A 20,157-nucleotide genomic window follows, 5' to 3' on the forward strand; every position below is an offset into this window, starting at 1 on the left:
AGCAGCGTTTAAATGCAGTCCAAGCGCACGTACATGGAAGATGCCTCTGTTTAAGTTTACTAAGCTGTTACGGATGTAACAATTTGAGGCAGATACTAAAAAATAATAAAAATTACCATAAACGCATATACTTAGTCGAAAGTGGCAATAAATGTTTGCTGTTCATCGCAATAAAAAGATTTATTAAACAAATGAAAATAATGTAAATACATAATGGTAAATGTAAACAGGCATTTTGTATTCAAGTAAAAAACAAATATGATGAATATTTTTGACGTGAAGAGTTCGCCAGAAAAAGTCGCCAGTTGTAAAATTAATTTAAAAATAAAAGTAACTTTGCCGCAATGCATAATTTTTTCACATAAAGAGTAGCCTCAATTTTTCCCGTTTAATGTTTTATTCACATATGCAAACAGAATTTCCGTTCAATTCAATTGCGCGCCGCGACCTAAAAGTATGCATCCCATATTATTTCGCCTGTTTTTGCAACAAAGTGGCGCCCACATGAAAACATGCCAGCATCTATACACAGCACATACACGCGCATACACTACGCAATCTCACATACTAGTTACCAATACAGGCGCACTTGAATTTCTATTCGCCCAATTGTTGATATGCACGAACACACAGATGGAGAAAGCGAAAGCCGAACAGCCCACGAACTGCCTCGTGATTGTTGTTTCCTGTTCGGCGTGCGTGTGAGTGTGTGTATATGTGTGTGTGTGTGCAAAGCGTAGCGTATCAGAAACGTGTAATTGTGGTTGTACTTGTATTCTTCTTCGCTGGCCGCCTGTCGAGCAGTTATAAAGTCCATTCCCGCTTTGATCTGTCACTCAGTTGTTGCATACTTCTCGGCGTGTTCGTTCGGCGCGCACCACAGAAAATCGAGCTTGAACTCAACAGTTCAGCAAATCTATCAATTCAATTATTAACCTAAACTATTTTTAATTGAAAGTGCAATATTAATCAACAATAATTTGTATTGTATGAAGTTGGTGAGTTGCACAAATGTTAACAGTTTGAAAATATGTTTTGTTTAAGAAGCTGTCCTTTTGAATTGAGAGTCATTAAATATACTAAAATTTAGATTTTCAAGCTTCAACAACACAGATAATTTTGTGTTTCCTAAAGTTACTTTGCACGAGATTTTAGTGAAACCCATTAAATTATTTTTTGGATGTTTCAAAGCATTTTATTATGAAATGTTTATCACATCGACATAACATCAAAAGTTAAAGTGTGTTCAACATTTTCAAGTCATTAATTAAAGGTGCGAATGGTTATTTTAGTTGTAATTTATTTTAGACAAATTATCTTATTTACTGTTACTGTTAGAGCCAGATCTAACCAAGATTACCCAGGAAAAAACACCATGCTCACATTATGCTATTTATAATGTTGGCGATGATCTTAACGTTAATAATTTTTTTTCAATCGAATCACATATCGATGTCCAAAAGAAGAGTATGCTAATTAAAGCGATTTTAAAAATTGAATATAGGGTCGAAACAAATAAAATTGAAATAAAACTAAGAGCCATAAAGAAATGTTCATTGTTCATTCAGTATGTGATAGATAGTTTGTAATATTGTTCATTACATTGCTGGCATTTGAGCTCACGCCGGCGGCAAGCTAATAAAAAGCCACATCAATGTAAAGACACACTTCTGGCACGCCTGTCACAACTTAAAGTCACTCGCATCCGGTGCTATGATGTGATGCATGCAGCACGGAGTCTATTATGGGACTCTCGGAACATGACCAAAAACCCAGAGTCGCTGTGTAAACTAAGCATCAGGCGAAGCTTTTAAACTGCCCCAGGGCCTCTACTTGTTTCATGTCAACTTGGACACAGCAACAGAAACAGCAACAACAACAACAAGAACAACACGGACAACAAACAGTCACAATTAGTATACAAATACTCGTACATATGTAGCAAGCAGCAGAATGAAATATATTTAAGTATGTACACGGTACACACACCTTCGCCTATACACACATGCATGTGACATGGAAGTACTCGAGTCGCATATGCTCCTAACATAAAAGATGCTTAAAAAAATAAAATAAATGAATGTCCAATAGTAAACGAGAATATGTGATGGACTGTGCGGATTTGAGCGCGTCCTAATTAACCTAAACATCAAGGGCAACAATAATTGTTCTTAAAGGGCTCATTGCAGAGGCAATATGATCAAATTGGGAGTTGTTACGGTACGAGCAAATACTCTTGATTTATTTTACACACCTCTTTAGGGTCCTCTTGGTTCAAACTGAACTCATTTTTTCAATCTCTATAAAACATAATATATTTTAATTCAATTTGCTAAAATATAATTTTAGAAACCCAAAACACATATTTTGAGACTAACGTCTCGATTTAAAATATTGAAATGTTCACAAAAAGACTCTTCCACCATATTAAGTAACTTTGTGAGTTTCCAGTATAATCGGTAGAATTGTTTAAACAAATTCTAAAATAAAAGTACATTTTTCTGCATTGGTTCAATAAAATCTTACAGACTAATTAGTTTATTATGCTACATATTACATTAATATTGTTTCCTACATTCACCAAAGGGGATAGCTTTGATAAAAAAATGTATGTTTTATTTGCGCTGCATTTAAGGAGTACATCATTATATATTCATTTGACATGACTTAAAAGTCCTAAAAGTATGTGTGTGTGTGTGGTGTCAAGACATACAAACATACGGGAGTGAACATACTTACATATTAAAAGTTGGGCCCTAAAACCAACGAGCCAAGACGTTGACTTTGGACTTTTACTGATTTCAGTTCATCAGCGTTTGAGCTGTTGTGTGGACTTCAATCATTTGGGATTAATTTGGCAAAAGGAGTCACGGCACGGCACGGCACGGTACAGCATGGCAAAGCATTCCGTGACAGGCCATGACACGGTACACGCACAAAGGTCACATGTGTGCCCCATGCCACACATGTTTTTGCTGCTGCCGCTGTAATGAGTCTTTTGGCGACAAGTTTACAAAAGAAATGAAGACGCTGTCACCATACTTTAATGCCTCACAAAATACTTAATCCAGTAAACATTTACATGATGCACAACGCACTCACTAATTCTAGTCTAAGCTAAGCTAATGTTAAGATCTGCCATTCAGGATGGGCGTATCGCGAAACTGCAGTTCCATTGAGGTGGGTGCCATTTGATACTCCACCAGAACGATTTGGTTAGCACCCATCTTAAGCACTGGAGCAGGCACGTAGAGGGTTACCTGGGGTCCCACAAGTGGCCAGTATCGGCCCAGATTCTCGCCGTTTATGAACACGATACCTTTTCCCCAGCCTGTCGTGTCCAAATAAGTGTCAGCCAGCTGATCGCTCTTGTTGATGTTCAGTACACCATGGTAGACGCCAGGGCCGGATCGGAGCAATAATTGTGGTTTCTTTAGGTCCTGGAAGCCAAAGTGTGCCGACTCAGTTGACTCAAGAATTAACTGCTCCAGACTTTCGTATGACTCCAACGGATACTTGGTCATATTCCAGTTGCTCAGCACCTGTTTGTCCAATCGTACATCCTTTGTCAGACCCTTGAAGTCATTCAATTGGCGTCCATAGTTCAAGCGACCCTGATTCTCCACAAGTATTTGCAAAAGTCTGCCGGAGCTCGCGCTCAGCGGCATTTCATAGATAGGCGTCTCTCTGGCGAGTATGCCCACGATTTCATTGTCCACAAAGACATATGCTCGATCAGCGAGTCCGGTCACATACAAGACGCTCGGATCCCGTTGGAAGTGGGCCGGTAACCAGGTTTCATACAACACCAGTCCGGAGTTCTGTTCCAATGCCTCAAAGGTCATTGGTTTGTTGGAGCGCACCACACCCGTTGCCAGCTTTTGTCGCCCCTCGCTGGAGAACAGAGAACAGCAGCTAGCCAATCGAACAGATCCATAAGCGCGCTTTGCCACCGGATCTGGCACTGGTACATCTGGCAAAGGCAAATACCTGCCAATGATGCGGCGTAGAGCCCAATACTTGGGCGTGGGATCGCCCGCCTCTGTCATGGGTGCATCGTAGTCGTAGCTGGTTATGTCTGCGATGTAGTTGCCCGGACCATTCTCATTAGCCCCCGCCGTAAAGCCAAAGTTGGTGCCGCCATAAAACATGTAGAAATTGACGCTTGCTCCGCTATTCAGCATGTCACTGAAATAGGTTGAAATAAGTTTAACTTAAAACTTATGACTGAGTTTGGCACTAGCATTTGCAACACCTACATAAATGTTCCAGTTATTGAATTCGTGCTAACATTGGCCATCGGTTCGGTCCAGTGGGTCAACCAGCCAGGATAGTACTCTGCATTCACAAGGGGACCTTTCGGCTCGTAGCGACGCAACTTGGCCCAAATACTCTTAAGATCGCGTGTGGCACCAAAGTCCATTGTGGCCAGAACACCTTGAATCTTGCCGCAACGCAGCACTGTTGGTCCATCATTGGTAAACAAGACAGCGTTGTCCTTCACATAGCTCTGTGTCTCGTCGCGCAACCAGTTGCGATAGTTGAGATCGCAGGCAAAGAACGAGCCGTATTCGTTCTCGACCTGAACCATGATAATGGGTCCGCCATTGCCATATAGATATGGCACCATTCGGGTCATCAGCTGGTTGTACCAGATGCGAACTTCGCTCAGATAGTCTGCAAAGAGATAGCTAGTTTATGTTCCACTGGATTAACGTAGTCCTCACTTACTAGTATCGGCTGTGCGGAGTTGAATGCCTGGGAACTTGGTGAGAAGCCAATAGGGAAAACCGCCCATGTCTCGCTCGGCACATATGTAGGGACCCGGGCGTAGTATCACCAGCAGATCCTCGCTCACCGCCAGACGGATGAAGCGCTCCAGATCTGCAATGCCATCCCAAACGTAGACACCGTCTCGTGGATTATGCAGCGACCATTCAACGTATCTGCATTATGTACGATTAAATCAAATAACGTTCGAAGGGGGCGTCCCTCTGAGTAACATTACATACGTGGTGACAGCATTTAAGCCGGCGGCACGCATTGTTCGCAAATGTCGTGACCAGGTGTCTGGATGTGCGCGAAAGTAGTGAAAGGAACCAGATATAAAGCGAAAAGGTAGTCCATCCTTTAGGAACTGATCATTATCATAATCAACCTCAAACGTCCGACTAGACGTAACGATATTTACAAGCGAAAGCAGCGAAAAGAGTGCCGTAAAACTTAGCTTTAAGTTCATGATGTCCTGAAACAAAAAATATGAGTATTCATATATATCTCTGTTTAGAAAGAGAATAATGATTACAAGCTAATCTATATTAATAACAGAAGTTAAATTCAAGTTGACACCCAAACCGATACTCAACAATGTACCATCTGAGTTACGGTTTAATTGGAGTCATATTTAACCCTTTATTATTAATTCAATTACTTGAGTATAAAAGCAAATAAAACAAACAAGTCGATAAGTTGCAATGCAGCCCCTCCACGTAAGTGATTTATATATGTTACATGTCATAATACCATTGTTTGGCCTACAATGTAATCGTAAACACTTAGAAATATCCGTGTGCACACACGGAAATAAAAGTCACTTTATTTCCTGAGTCCGAGTGAATGCAATGAATGTATTCAGCTACTTCCGTAAATCTCACAGTTAAGATAAGATGGGTTGAGACGAGACCAAATAAGCTACGTTGAGAAGAGATGCCTCAATTTAAGTTCATGGTTCAATTAGTTATTTAGCGTCGTCGTCGTCGTCGTCGTCGTCATAAGTAATGTGTCAACAATGTCGCTTTCCTGACTAAATGAGTGACGGCCTGACAAAAAGTCGGAAAACTGTTAAAATTGCTGTTTGTCTTGCTTATAAAATCGGAAAATTTAATACATCGTCTCGATTGATAAGCTCGATTATGAATTTATGCGGCTTTTGTTTATTTAATAACTTCAATGAGAAAGAAGAATGTGAAATTTTCACCAGCACTAATTTTATGCGTACTCATATTTCATATTTATTTGTTAAATATTTATTGTTTGCTTTTGAGCACGGAGCATTTCTAGGCAGCTGTTGTTGTTTTAGCTTACAATCCAGTCTACTTTCATCAAGTTGCGGCAATTCTTAGATTAATTTTTATTGCAACATGAGTAAGTACTCACATTGATATTCCCAATTTGACAGACGATTAGGTACGTGAGCTATGCCTCACTGTAATTGCCACTTGGCTCATATTCGGGACATGGTTCACTGACATTCTATACATTTAAATTGATCTCGTAAATGTACTTAATTTCTTTCATATAATTACTAAGACCACAATAAAAATCAAAGAATTTATATGTAACATATACATAATTTGTGTATATCTTTTCGGAATTTTAATGGGCGCACTAACCAAAAAAACCAAAAAAAAAAAAAATAAAGCGAATCGAGTTCTCACTTTCACAAATACGTTCTTGTTTATTATTGACAATCCGACTGAAAATTACGTGCATTATTGCAAGTAAATAAGCTAATCAGCTAGGAATGCAAATATTGGTGATTACAAAATTGGGCTATTGCGTTCACTATATCGCCACAACTATAAACAAGTAAGAAAGCTATATTCGAAAGTGTGCTCGAGAAAACCGATACCCAGTGTCAATAAAACCGACGACTAAGTTCCGTTTTTTGCCATACAAAAACTTCTATAATTTTTATCTAACTAATCGCAACCAAATATGAAAATTACGCGTTGTATTCAACATTCCAAAAAACAAACTTGATCTGAGTGCAGGCAAATTAAACAATTATAGCTTTACTTTATTTCTCTGAGTGATTCATACAGAAGGACAGACAGACAGGCTATATCGTCTCGTCTGATCAAGAATATATATACTTTATGAGGTCCGAGGTGACTTTTGCTGCCGGCTACGTACATTTCCTTGAAGCACAAAGTTATAATACCCTTCCACCCTATGGATAGCTGGTATAAAGAATGAAAACTTTATTTCTTTCTCGTTACGTGAGCTCTTTTTGTTTTTACGAATTATTAAACATTAATTGATTTTAAAAACCTAAAATTCATAATTAGAATGAAAATGATTAGACTAGCTACTGGTAGTTGTGTCGACAGCTCTTATATCAGAATTCAATCTGATCCGTCTACAAATAGCTGCTGTGTTGTTACCATAAACTTATTAAGTACATTACATTTTGTAAATCCCACCTTCTACTTCCTATACATATATGTACATTTGAGAGTGGTGTTATGGACGGATCTGCTGAAGTGTATCAGAACTAATGCAATGTTTGTGCCTAATTGAGATTAAATTAAATGATCTGTGAACTTCCGTCCGTGAACTTGGGCCAATGTCATAGACCTGTCCAAAATTAATGCAATCACTAAAATGATTTGCCCCTATATGTACATACATATGTATATTCATTTATGTACTCGGACTCCATTACATCACATACAAACATAACATTCATATAAGTATGTACAATATGCCGAAATGAAACGAAACGAAGCTCGTCATTTCCGTGCAGTAAGTGTATGAAGAACCAAAATAAATTCTCAGGAACATTTCGAATGTTATTTAGTGTCGGGCAATCGCACAACATGAGACAAGCATTTTAAGTATTTGATCCAATTTAATTATTTTGCATGCCTCAGCACAGTCCCAGTTCCCTGAAGAGTTCTCCCCTACTCTGAACTGGCAGTGAAGAAAGTAATTTGTTGTGTTTTGCTTAAGAAATTCCCTTTGTTGCCATTGTCGCTGTTTTTGTTTTTGTTTTCGTTCTTATTCGTCTTCGTATTGTTGCGAGGTGCTAAAGATCAGCGAAATTTCTATGGAATATCAGCTAAGTAGTAGTCGGTACTTCACGCCGAGGGTTCACGCTGGGTTCGCTTCAAAATTCCATTAATGATAGCAGAGCCTACTTTGCAGTTTAATGGCACACTTATAACAATTGCTCACCTCTCGGTCTAGTTTCCTTTGAATCGCGTCACAGAATGTCCACCAGGATAGCTCTTGTTTATATACTGTATTCTATTGGTAACAGATTGTATTGTGCTCTTCATATGTTGTTTTTCCGCATAAATGCTGGGCACATTTCACGAAGCAAGCTAAGCGTGTGCGTTCTGCCTCGAAGCTAAGCTCTCACTGAACGATCGTTGGCTACGAGCTGTTGATAAATGCAGCTAGAAGTCGAACAGAAGAAACATTTATGTATGTATGTATGATTATATATGGATTATTCGACAGACAACATGTGTCGGTATTCTTGAGTGCTCGTATTTGTGGGCTCGACCTACTTGTTCGCCGAATGCGCTTGCTTACGTTTGTGTGTATGTATGTACATATATTTCTGGACTACATAAATGTGAACATACATAGAGTGAAATGCTACGGTTTGTACTGGATTTTAGAAAAAGTGTATAGAAATATCCTTTGTGTGTGTAAGCGTGTTCGGCATTCAATTTGTATTCGAATGGGAAATATGACGAAAAAAATATATAATATATAATCAATCTCTTTGTGACCGAATCAGCAATCAGATTGTTAAAACTGACGATTCTCAGATAAAAGAACAAATGTAGAAATTCTAATTAAATGCATAATTTTTCTAAAAATACTTCCTTATTTGCATTAATGACGCTAATAACCGTCATTATTCATAATAACAGTCGTTGTCAGAGTTTCTTGAAAGCTAGCATTGAATGCGTTACGTTTGTAAAAGAAATTAAGAGTAATTTGACATTTTATTAGACACATATGCCATCCTGTGTTTATGTAAACACATTTCGATTGACTCAAATCTCTCAGTGATAAGATGGTCGGGTATCCATACAATAACTCCTATGAGTCTGATTGCTATGCTAACAAAATTTAAAATAGGCTGCAGCTGCAGGGGTAGCCATGAAAAGGCAAGGATATGAAAAAAAACAAAACGGACGCGCTTCATATTCTATGCATTAACTGTTGCTCAAATAAATGTTGTATTGGTTTCCCCTCGCCGAGCTGCTGTTGCTGTTGTTGTTGTTGAGGGTGATGACGAGTTGACAATGCAGCCGCAGGCCAAACTGAAACAGGGCGAGATAGACCCAGAGCCGGAGCCGGAAAAGCAGATGGGCCAATTGGCCAAAAAAGTGACTATTCTATTCTGTGTTGTTTTATTATTAATTTTGTATGTTTGTTATTGCTGCCGATGTCGTCGTCGTTCTTGTATTGCGGGTCACCAGCTGGGCTAATGGGCTTTTATTACCCATACAGTTGCACAGAGATGGACAAGGCACGTTCTAGTCCAAAATGTAAATCTCACTCGGCAGCTTCTCACACAACTTTAATGCTCACACGCCCGATGGCAGTTTAAAATGTCCGCTGGGATGCACAAAGCAAACACACAGAAAGGCGCACACACACTCTGCGCATAGACAATTAGACAGTCCAAACACACACTCACCCACAAGCTCATGTTAACAGCTTAGCTTTAGGCCACACACATATTGCACATACACATTTAAGGACCGTTAAAGTCTGGTCCTATTTCTAAGCTATTGTTCTACCGTCCGTCGGCTGCTCTCTGCTGTCTACAGACTGCTGTCACTTTCATGTCATGATGAGAGGCGCCTGAAGAGACGACAGCGGCGCGCAAACAGGAAGCTTCAAGCTTCACACTTTGCTGCCTGCTAATTTTGCGCCTGAAACTTTTGGTCCTATAATACTTGGGGTTTGAGTGTCCGCCTGCCACAGCAAGACGCTTTGACATTTTCCATTGCATTAGTGTTGGGTTGCTTATTTAAAAAACTGCCAGAACAAAGCACTTAAGCTGAGAGCCAGCAAAACCAGAACCAAAAACAACATGCTCGAACAGTGTACAAACTGTTAGTGGTCGATTTCCTCGCCAACCTGTTGATTGCCACAAATTCAACATCAATTCAATTCAAATGCATGCTTTTTTTGCATTCAATTCAATTGCCACTTGGCGTCTGCACTTCCTATACACTATCGGTCTCGTTCTCTCTCTCTCTCTTGCCGGCTTCATTCCGTCGCCAGCGACAATCAATTGAATTACTTGTTTCCAGTTTTCTCTGCGCGCATCGTTAGTGCTAATATACCCTCAAAATTCAAACATCAACCAGGGCACTTACTTGAGAAAGCGTCTTCCACGCTAAGATCAATTCTTGCGGTACTAAGATGGAACATATTCTCATAGAAGAATAAACTGAAAAGGTATGCAATAGGATGAGATAAAGTTTTAATTTATATTACTATTATGACACTCTTTATGTAGCAAATTCATCATTTTTCCGTTTCATTGTGTAGTTTTCAGGGTATTTTGTAGTCGATTCGTGATGAACGACGTCATCCTCATTTGTTGCTGTTGCCAGTCTTGTGCGCTCTGACACCATTTGCCTAGCTATCTTTGGATATGCATAGATGTCTTCTCGAGAGTGCCTCGGAGGCATTGCCAAAGCATTTGCTTGGCAATTTGACTTAACGAGCCGAAGGGTGTTGACAACTTCTAAGCATAATCAATGGCAATGGCAATCACAAGCAGTTGCATCGTTGCAACAACCCATTTCAACTCCAAGGTGGGTTCGCGTGTGTATGGTTGCTTGTAAATATTTGTTTTAGTGGCTATAAATTATTGTAACAGCCCTTCGTTTTTTATCGCAGTCGTATATACGCTCTGAAAGCATTCACTTTGAGGGTTTTCGTTTTACATAAGAGGAGACTCCGTAAGATTGTATATTGTATATTGTATATTTAAAAATATTCAAACATTCTTGTATGATTTACCCTTATAATTAAATCTCAATTAATAACTAATTGGGTTTATTAATAAAACAGTTTAACAAAGTATAAGGATATATATGGGACGGAATTTGTCCCGTGTGAGACTCTTTACAGTAAAAATAACATAAACTGAAAAAATTTTAAAAATAAGTGAATGTTATTCTTAAAGCTTTAGATAAGCACTACATTTAGATCTGTTTTACGATAAAATATATAAATTCGATCATTTTTTGGTTTTGTGTACGAATTTGTTAATTTTTGAAATTATCAGAACAGAAAACAAAACAGAAAGAAAATTCGAAAAACATTCTTAGCTCTAATTAAAGTACTTATCTAGAGCTATACAAATAACCTTATCTTATTTTTAATAAATATTATCATATATTATCAGTGATATAAAAATTAGTATAACATTTCTGTTCAACTTATGACAATCTGATCAGACTACTGTAATTCTTATAAATTATCACATCATTAAGCGCCATCTAACGATTTTTTGAGGCCAAGAGAATTACTACTATAAGTCAAGTTATAATAATCTTCTGTTATATTCAGCAACTTTTGTTGTTGCTGTGCTCAATTTGGCCTCAATATGTTTATGCCTATATCCAATGCAATACTGTAATTTAACAAAGAAGTGTAAATGTTTGTTTGAACTTTTATTGTATATTTACATATAAAATATTCAAGCGACTTAAGCTTCCACAAGAAACCCAAACTAGAGGCGTCCCAGTTAATATATAGTGGGATATGATATTTTTATAATAAAATTAATTGTTTAATTTGTTAAATTTGTGTGCGGGACTTATCTGACAATAGTTTTAGAGTCACTAAACTCAGCGCCATCTATCAGGCATCAATTAGAAACACATCCCAAAAGGCAGGCTAATCTTCTCTCCAGCATAAAAAACAACTGTTAATTTTGAAATTTCTTCCAGCGGTAAAATTTGTAAAAGAATTATGATCAATGAAAATAATTGACACATCTGTTTAATAACCGTCTTAACATTCAACTCCATTTTTTTTTTGGTTATCCATACGAAGCTCAACTCAAAAAGCAGGCTACATATACTAGACTCTTCTGGCTAACAAAACTAGCATCTGTAATTGATGCTTTTTTCGATAATAGCTGCTCATTTTGCGAAATAATCTTATTCAACAACTTTGTTTATGTTATTTATTTATAGAGTTTTTGATGAATTTGATATTTAAAACTATAATAATATTGACTTGATTCATAAATTCTAAATTGTTCAGCTACAAATTTCCAATGACACGTCTGTTTATTTTCGTGAGATCCCTAAAAACAGGCTATACTAATGCTTCGCCTAATGATCTTTAGCAGCACAAAATATGAAGAAATTCTATTAATGTTATTTAATCCGAGTGTTTTTGTAGATGTCGTCATTACAGAATCAAGATGTCTTTCATCCGATCAATATCTGTGAGTGCCTCGAATGCCTAGTTTTAGTTATACATTAAATGCAAAACCGTAAATACTTCAGAATCAGAATCTGTTCAATATTCTGTTAATGTCATGTGTCAAATTTGCTCAACAACTCTATCTGAAAGTGTTGTTCATCTTATTAATAGTGTAGCTGTTAACTTAAAACTTAAATAAACTTAAAGCTTAAAACTTGAATATGATACTATAAGAAATTTTGACTTGGTCACATCATATTATTTGATTGATTGATCGATTTTGCTAATAAAATTCGTGTAATACTTGTAAGAAGCGCAGGCCTTAAAATAGTCTACACTTATCATCTGTCCAACATAATTGTGAGCATCCCCGATTTGTTTAACTTTGTTTGCCTTATCCGTAAATTAACCATCGCAGTATACGGCGCCATCTATCGGCTATCCATTGGAAGTGCAACCCTAAAAAAAAAATACTACACTAATTTTCTCTCCAACATAATCAGCCACTGTTATTACATACATACATAATTGTGAATACTATTTAATATTATTTTTGTTGTTGATAACGATAATAAGAATTAACTTTAGAAATTATTAAGAATGTTGCCTTGGTCGCATATTGTTTTTACTTATGCTCTAATGTTGGTGATAACCAAATTATAATTATTTTTATTAGGAGCACTAATTTTCTAACATAACTTTTAAAAATTTAAACGGATGCATTATTTTTTTCTTAGTCTTACCTGAAAATGTTGTTAATCATCTTAATGGTGGGGGTGCTGAGTCAGCACTGCTGACCCTTGTTACTATTAAAACTAGGGACTTATTCCCACCATGTAATCGATTGATATATACTATTTTAATAATCAAATTCGTGTAATTTTTGTCAGCAGCTCAGATATAGAATTTGTTTAACAGTTCTGTTAATACGCAAGTATTATCGAAGAATAGTCTTATGCGTTTAACATTCGCAAGTTCAGAGCCATCTATCGGTTTAAAATTATAAGCGCAACGCTTAAAATATATTACATAATTTCTCTCTCCAGCATAATCAGCAGCTATTATCGATGCTGTTGTCGTTAACAGCGGCATGATTGTGGAAATATCTACAACATTGAGAATATTATTTAATGCTACTTTTATTGTTGATTGCGATAAACAGAATATATGAAATTAATTATAAAGAATGTTTATTTGGTCGCATATTATTTTTACTCATCTCCAAAAGATTTAAATAGTCTTTTGTCCTGTATAAACAAAAAGTGTTAAATGTCCTGTTGTTGACAGATGCACAACATTTTTAACAGCCTTATCTGAAAATGTTATTCATCTTGTTAATAATGTGGCTGTTAATAGACCCCAAATTCTTGCAACTCGCGCAAGCTGCGCAGTTATTTAATTTGTTTAACAGTTCTATATATGCGCATATATTATCTGAGTTATTTTAACCGTTTATTAACGATCGCAGCATTCAGCGCCATCTATCGACTGTCTGTAAGAACCTCGCATTTATCATCTGTCAAACATAGTTCTAAGCAGCCCAGATATACAATTTGTTTAACGTTCTGAGGATACGTGACCTCGACGAGAGACTTATCCAGCATTTATTCCACCCTAAAATATAATTTGTTTAACAGTTTTGTAGATCCGTAAGTATTATATGAGAATAGTCTCATCTGTCTACAAACCATCGCAAAATTTAGCGCCATCTGCCGGTTAACCATTATAAGTGCAACCCTTAAGATATACTTCACTATTTCTCTCCCCAGCATAATCAGCAGCTATAATCGACGATGTTGTCGTTAACAGCGGCATGATTGTGGAAAAATCAAATCTACAATATTGAGAATATTATTTAATGCTACTTTTGTTGTTGATTGCGATAAACAGAATATATGAAATTAAGTATAATTTTTTTTTACTCATCTCCTGTTGGTGATATTTTAATTATTTTTATTAAAAGAACATCCCTAAAAATTTCAATAGTCTTCCATTCAGCATTATCAAAAAGTGTTAAATGTTCTGTTGTTGACAGATGCACAACATTTTTAACAGCCTTATGTGAAAATGTTATTCATCTTGTTAATAATGTGGCTGTTAATAGAGACCAAATTCTTGTAACTCGCGCGAACTGCGCAGGCGTTTAATTTGTTTAACAGTTCCATAGATGCGCATATATTATCTGAGAAATTTGTATCCGTTTATTTACGATCGCAACATTCAGCGCCATCTATCGACTGTCTGTAAGAACCGCGCATTTATCATCTGTCCAACATTCTAAGCCGCCCAGATATACAATTTGTTTAACGTTCTGTAGATGCTTGACCTCGTTTGACGAGAGACTTATCCAGTATTCACTACACCTTTAAATTTTTGGAAATTTTATAAACAGTGTCACTATTAAAACTTAATCGTGTTTACTATCAAAAATATAGCGTTATTCATACCATAATATTTGATTGATACATACGATTTTACTAATCAAATTCATGTAATTCTGGTAAGCAGGGCAGATTTATAATTTGTTTAATCTTAAAATAATCTCATCTGTTTATAAACCATCGCAAAATTCGGCGCCATCTATCGGTTGACCATTAACAGCGGCATGATTGCGGAAAAGAAAATCTACAATATTGTGAATATTAATTAATGCTACTTTTATTGTTAATTGCGACAATCAGAATATGTGAAATTAATTATAAAGAGTCATTATTTGGTCACATATTATTTTTATTCATCTCCTGTTGGTGATATATTTTTTTTTATTAAGAGAAGAACCCTAAAGATTTAAATAGTCTTTTGTCCTGTATAAACAGAAAGTGTTAAATGTTCTGTTGTTGACAGATGCACAACATTTTTAACAGCCTTATCTGAAAATGTTATTGATCTTAATAATATGGCTGTTAATAGAGACCAAATTCTTGTAACTCGCGCAAGCAGCGCAGTTATTTAATTTGTTTAACAGTTCCATAGATGCGCATATATTATCTGAGAAATTTGTAACCGTTTATTAACGATCGCAGCATTCAGCGCCATCTATCGACTCTCTGTAAGAACCTCGCATTTATCATCTGTCAAACACGTTCTGAGGATACATGACCTCGACGAGAGACTTATCCAGCATTTATTCCACCCTAAAATATAATTTGTTTAACAGTTTTGTAGATCCGTAAGTATTATATGAGAATAGTCTCATCTGTCTATAAACCATCGCAAAATTTAGCGCCATCTGCCGGTTAACCATTATAACCGCAACCCTTAAGATAAACTTCACTATTTCTCACCCCAGCATAATCAGCAGCTATAATCGACGATGTTGTCGTTAACAACGGCATGATTGTGGAAAAGTAAAATCAACAATATTCTGAATGTTATTTAATGCTATTTTTTGTTGATAGCGATAATCAGAATATGTAAAATTAATTTTAAAGAATGTTTATTCGGTCGTATATTATTTTTACTAATAATGCCTCCTATTGGTGATATTTTTATTACAAGAAGAACCCTAACAATTTAAATAGTCTTTTTTTCTGTTCTTTCTGTTGTTGAAAGATGCACAACATTTTTAACAGCCTTATTTGAAAATGTTATTCATCTTGGGGCGGTTGATAATGGGGCGGTTGATAGCCACCAAATTATTGTAACTCGCGTAAGCAGCGCAGTTATTTAATTTGATTAACAGTTATATAGATGCGCTTGCATTATCTGATCGATCGCAGCATTCAACGCCATCTATTGACTGCCTGTAAGAACCGCGCACTTATCTGTCCAACATAATTCTAAGCAGCCCAGATTTACAATTTGTTTACCGTTCTGTAGATGCTAGACCTCGTTTGACAAGAGACGCATTCACAACACCTTGAAATTTTTAGAAATTTTATAAACATTGTGACTATTAAAACTTAAACGTGTTACTATAAAAAATCTTTCATACCATATTATTTGACTAATACATACTATTTTGCTAATCAAATTTATGTAATTCTGGTAAGCAGCGGAGATTTATAATTTGTTTAATCTTGAAATATTCTCATCTGTTTATAAACTATCGCAAAATTCAGCGCCATCTGCCAGTTAACTATTAAAATCGCAACCCTTAAGATATACTTCACTATTTCTCTCCATCGATCGGTTATAACCGCAACCCTTAAAATATGCTAAACTTTTTCTCTCCCCAGCATAATGAGCAGCTATTTGTTATACTGTTATCGTTAACAGCGGCATGATTTTAGAAAAAAAATTAAATCAACAATATTGTGAGTATTATTTAATACTATAGTTGTCATTACCATTCTAATGCGTCCTGTTGGAGAAATACAATGCCTACGACTATACAAATCTTTGTCAGGAACTGTTAAATTTTTTACTACTACTACTATATTACTACCAATTACCAATTATATTCGATGGATATATAAAATTTTTCTAATCTAACAGTTTTGTAGATGTTCAAGTATTATCTGAGAATAGTCTTATCCGTATATTAACCAACACAGCATTCAGCGCCATTTATCGATTATCCATTAGAAGTTCAACCCATAAGGTGGACTGCATTTTGTTGTTTTTTTGACAACGCCCTTACACGTTTATAATCGGTGCTGCCTTCGCGCAATTTATCGGTTATCCGTAAGTTAAGCAACTTTAAAATATACAAAACATCTAAGGCATGTTATGCTACTCTTCTGTAGAGCACAATTCAATTTGTTGAGAAGTTCTACACAACATTTATGTTGGACTCCGGTAATTTGTACTTCAATATGCCTCTTAAAAGAAAAGTTTCTTATTCACATGTTATTTTCAATTCATACATGCAATTTAATTATTGACTAAGCAGCTCAGGAAAATAAGTGGAATAACATTTCTCTAAGGTGTTATATCTTAAGATGTCGTTTTATCTGTGTTCTTTTCACACTTGTTGTTCAACGCTAAAAAATATTATCGAAATTTTTCAAAATTCAACCGGATATTGCGACGAAAAACAAATACAGCGAAATAATGCCAACATATTTAAGCATCAAACGACACTGTTAGTATTTATCAGTGATAACGGCACGAAGGTTCTTACATTCTCACTACTCTCTGTTAATTTTAGGTGTCGCCTTAACTTATGCTTACTAATATACATATTACGACTTATTATAAAAAAATCATGTTATTGAATTAAATTTATTACATTTTTTGTTTTGATTAAAAAATTAACTTGTTTTATTTTAAAATCCTATCACGAACTTAGCAACCATAAAATAAAAAAAAATTAATTTTTTTACTCCTTTTGGTTAGTGCGTCTTTCGGTTAAAATCGTCGGTCCCTTGAAAGTCGCTATAACCGAAGTCTACTTCATATCGATGAAAACTACTAATTCAGAAACGGTTTGACCACTAACCATGGTGCTTCAACTATCTGTTATCCGGGAAAGTCCCGCCCTAAGAGTAGGCTACATTTATTCTCCAAGCATAATCGGCAATTCCCCTGTGCTGCCGAGGGAAATTCGAATTTCTCTCTGACAGACATCGTGCATGACGAGTCTGGTAAAATCTCAGTTCCGCATATTAGGCAAAAAGAAGGGACAATGCGCAATGGCATCCTGTGTATACACTTGAAATGACTGATAAACAACCACTGAGTTGTCCAAGCGACAAAAAATAGGCGTTTGGGAAATTAAGCGTTGAGTTAAAAGGGGCGTACAGTAGTCACTCTAGCGTATACCGTCAGGCATATCAAGTCATCCAGTGGACTACTGGACTGTCTGGCAGTCAGGGGCGAGCGAAATACGAAAATTTGAAATCACAAGCTGTTCATGGTATGTGTGTGGCTCCTCACTCCACATACTTCCTCAATATGATAAATTCGGGATTCACTCCAGCAGTAAGAGAACTTCTACCTGTAAGATCTTTACATCGGTATGGATTTGCCAAAACGATTCGAGGTCGATTAATTCGTCACATTAGTATTCAGATTAGGAACTGTTATATCTGCTCTGATTCTTCACTTAATATACCGTCAACTTATTTACTTAATATATATACATATTTTAATAATAAAGATTAAATGATACCCAGTAATTAACATGTTTTAATTCCTTTTTAATAAAACTCTCATATTGCCTTATCCACTTTTACAGATTTAAACGCCATCTATCGTTACTCTCGAAAAACTCGGCCATGCATAATCAAAAACTGTTTGTGTTATTCTTGTTGTTAACAGCGGCAGCCGCTGTTAGTAGTGATGTTGATGTGGAAGCAGCAGATTCAGATGGTAACACAATCAGCACATCGACGCCTGGCATACATCAGTTGCCAAGAAATTTGGTTAAACGTGCACCGACCTCCAGCTTTATTGGTATGAGAGGTAAAAAAGAACAAGAGGCGGCAGCTGATGTGAATTGGTTGGGCCCGGATCCGATAGACTATGGTGAGGACGGTGAAAGCAACTTTTACAATGAGAATGGGCAGAGATTGAAAAAAGCACCAATGGCATTCGTTGGGGTCCGCGGGAAGAAGTTCTCGACTGGCAACAGTCATCTGCGAGACTTAATTCAAAACATGGAGGAGGAACGCATTCGCGAATCATTCCTGCAAGACTTTCTTGAACGTTTGGCGATCGATGGCGGGGATGTGGGGAAACGAGCACCGACGGGCTTTACCGGCATGAGAGGCAAACGACCTACAATGGCTAATGGTGAAGTTTCTGATGATGAGGTCGACGCATTAGAGTTGCTTGAAAAACGCGCTCCAGTCAACTCATTTGTTGGTGTACGCGGAAAAAAAGGATGTCTCGCATCAACATTACAAGCGAGCTGCACTATCAGAGGTAAGCAAATCTAATGTAGCCCTGGACCGATTTTAAATTCTATGGGAAATTCCAAATTCACAATTATAAAAAATACGTGTATTTGTCATTTGTTCATCACAAACACCTCACTTACTATAATTTGAAACATTTATGGAACTAACTGTGGCCAGTTGTGGCGCAAACTCTTTAAAAAGGCTTACGATGTCCGAGGAAAAAAACAACGGTACGCGGATCTTAACAACAAATTTGTGGCTGTGCGCGGAAAGAAGAGTGATCTGATGATTGACGACGACTTGGAGCAAAATGTGGTGCACCCTTGGGTCTATCTGATCGGAGAGAAGCGCGCGCCCAACGGCTTTCTTGGCATGAGGGGCAAACGTCCAGGTTTGTTATCAACTTATCAAACTTTTTCCTCTGTATTTAGTATTAGTATCATTTTGAAATAAACCACGTAATATTTCTTCTTTCTTTCTTTCACAAATGCAGTCATTGAGGAGTAAACACAACTGGTGGCAAAGATAGGCGAGCGCTTTCCTCATTTACATTTGATAGTCGGAAGTTCCTTTTAAACTAGGCAAAATTTGTATAAATGTTTAAATAATCACTGGGCTGGGGATTATTTGAAACTTAATATACACAGCACAACACACAAACTACGTACATTCATCTTTAGACTCTGTATTCTCTGTTATCTAACATAAGCTCTATAGTTTGATGTAATGTTAACGAGAGTAATGTAAATCAAATTGACATCACATTTTGTGGGGCTTAGCTTCATGTAAAACAAAATTAAATTATTTACAAATCTATTTAAATGAAATTAATCAAAATTAAATCTTAATATGTACCTTAAATATATTTCCCGAAAACGTATGTAAGTTTCATTTGTTTTCAATTAATTTTTGGAAAAAATATATAAATGGTATATACTGAATATAAAAGACCTATTATATTTACAGCACAACTAATTTATTATTGTAAATATTGAATGGTAATAAAAAAAACAAAAATATTATAATAAACAAACAGTTTAAAACTCAATTTAAACTATTTTTGTATTTTATGAAAAAACATAAGAGATATTTAAAAAAAATATGCTAAAATAACCAGCAAGAAATAAATAATTTAAAAAAATAACTTTAAAGCAGAATCGTATAAGCT

The 20,157-nt window shown here is 36.3% G+C and overlaps 2 protein-coding genes across 2 annotated transcripts; one reads left to right on the plus strand and one right to left on the minus strand.

The window, feature by feature from the left end:
• Positions 1-850: 850 nt before the first annotated feature.
• LOC132785030 (tachykinins) lies at positions 851-19,950 on the plus strand. Its single transcript, XM_060790990.1, is given in 5 exon segments — positions 851-998; positions 18,326-18,965; positions 18,967-19,014; positions 19,167-19,380; positions 19,483-19,950. Coding segments are annotated over 4 exon segments (876 nt in total). The 5' UTR covers positions 851-998; positions 18,326-18,365; the 3' UTR covers positions 19,497-19,950.
• On the minus strand, positions 3,027-8,153 carry LOC132785891 (beta-galactosidase). The gene is made up of 5 exons (XM_060792195.1): positions 7,960-8,153; positions 5,013-5,245; positions 4,732-4,946; positions 4,260-4,677; positions 3,027-4,188 (listed from the first exon to the last, which is right to left on the minus strand). The coding sequence occupies exons 2-5, from the start codon at positions 5,237-5,239 to the stop codon at positions 3,129-3,131; spliced, it is 1,920 nt and encodes a 639-aa protein (XP_060648178.1). The 5' UTR covers positions 5,240-5,245; positions 7,960-8,153; the 3' UTR covers positions 3,027-3,128.
• Positions 19,951-20,157: the final 207 nt, after the last annotated feature.

Source organism: Drosophila nasuta, chromosome 2R (assembly GCF_023558535.2).
Source record: "Drosophila nasuta strain 15112-1781.00 chromosome 2R, ASM2355853v1, whole genome shotgun sequence".
Lineage (NCBI taxonomy): Eukaryota > Metazoa > Arthropoda > Insecta > Diptera > Drosophilidae > Drosophila > Drosophila nasuta.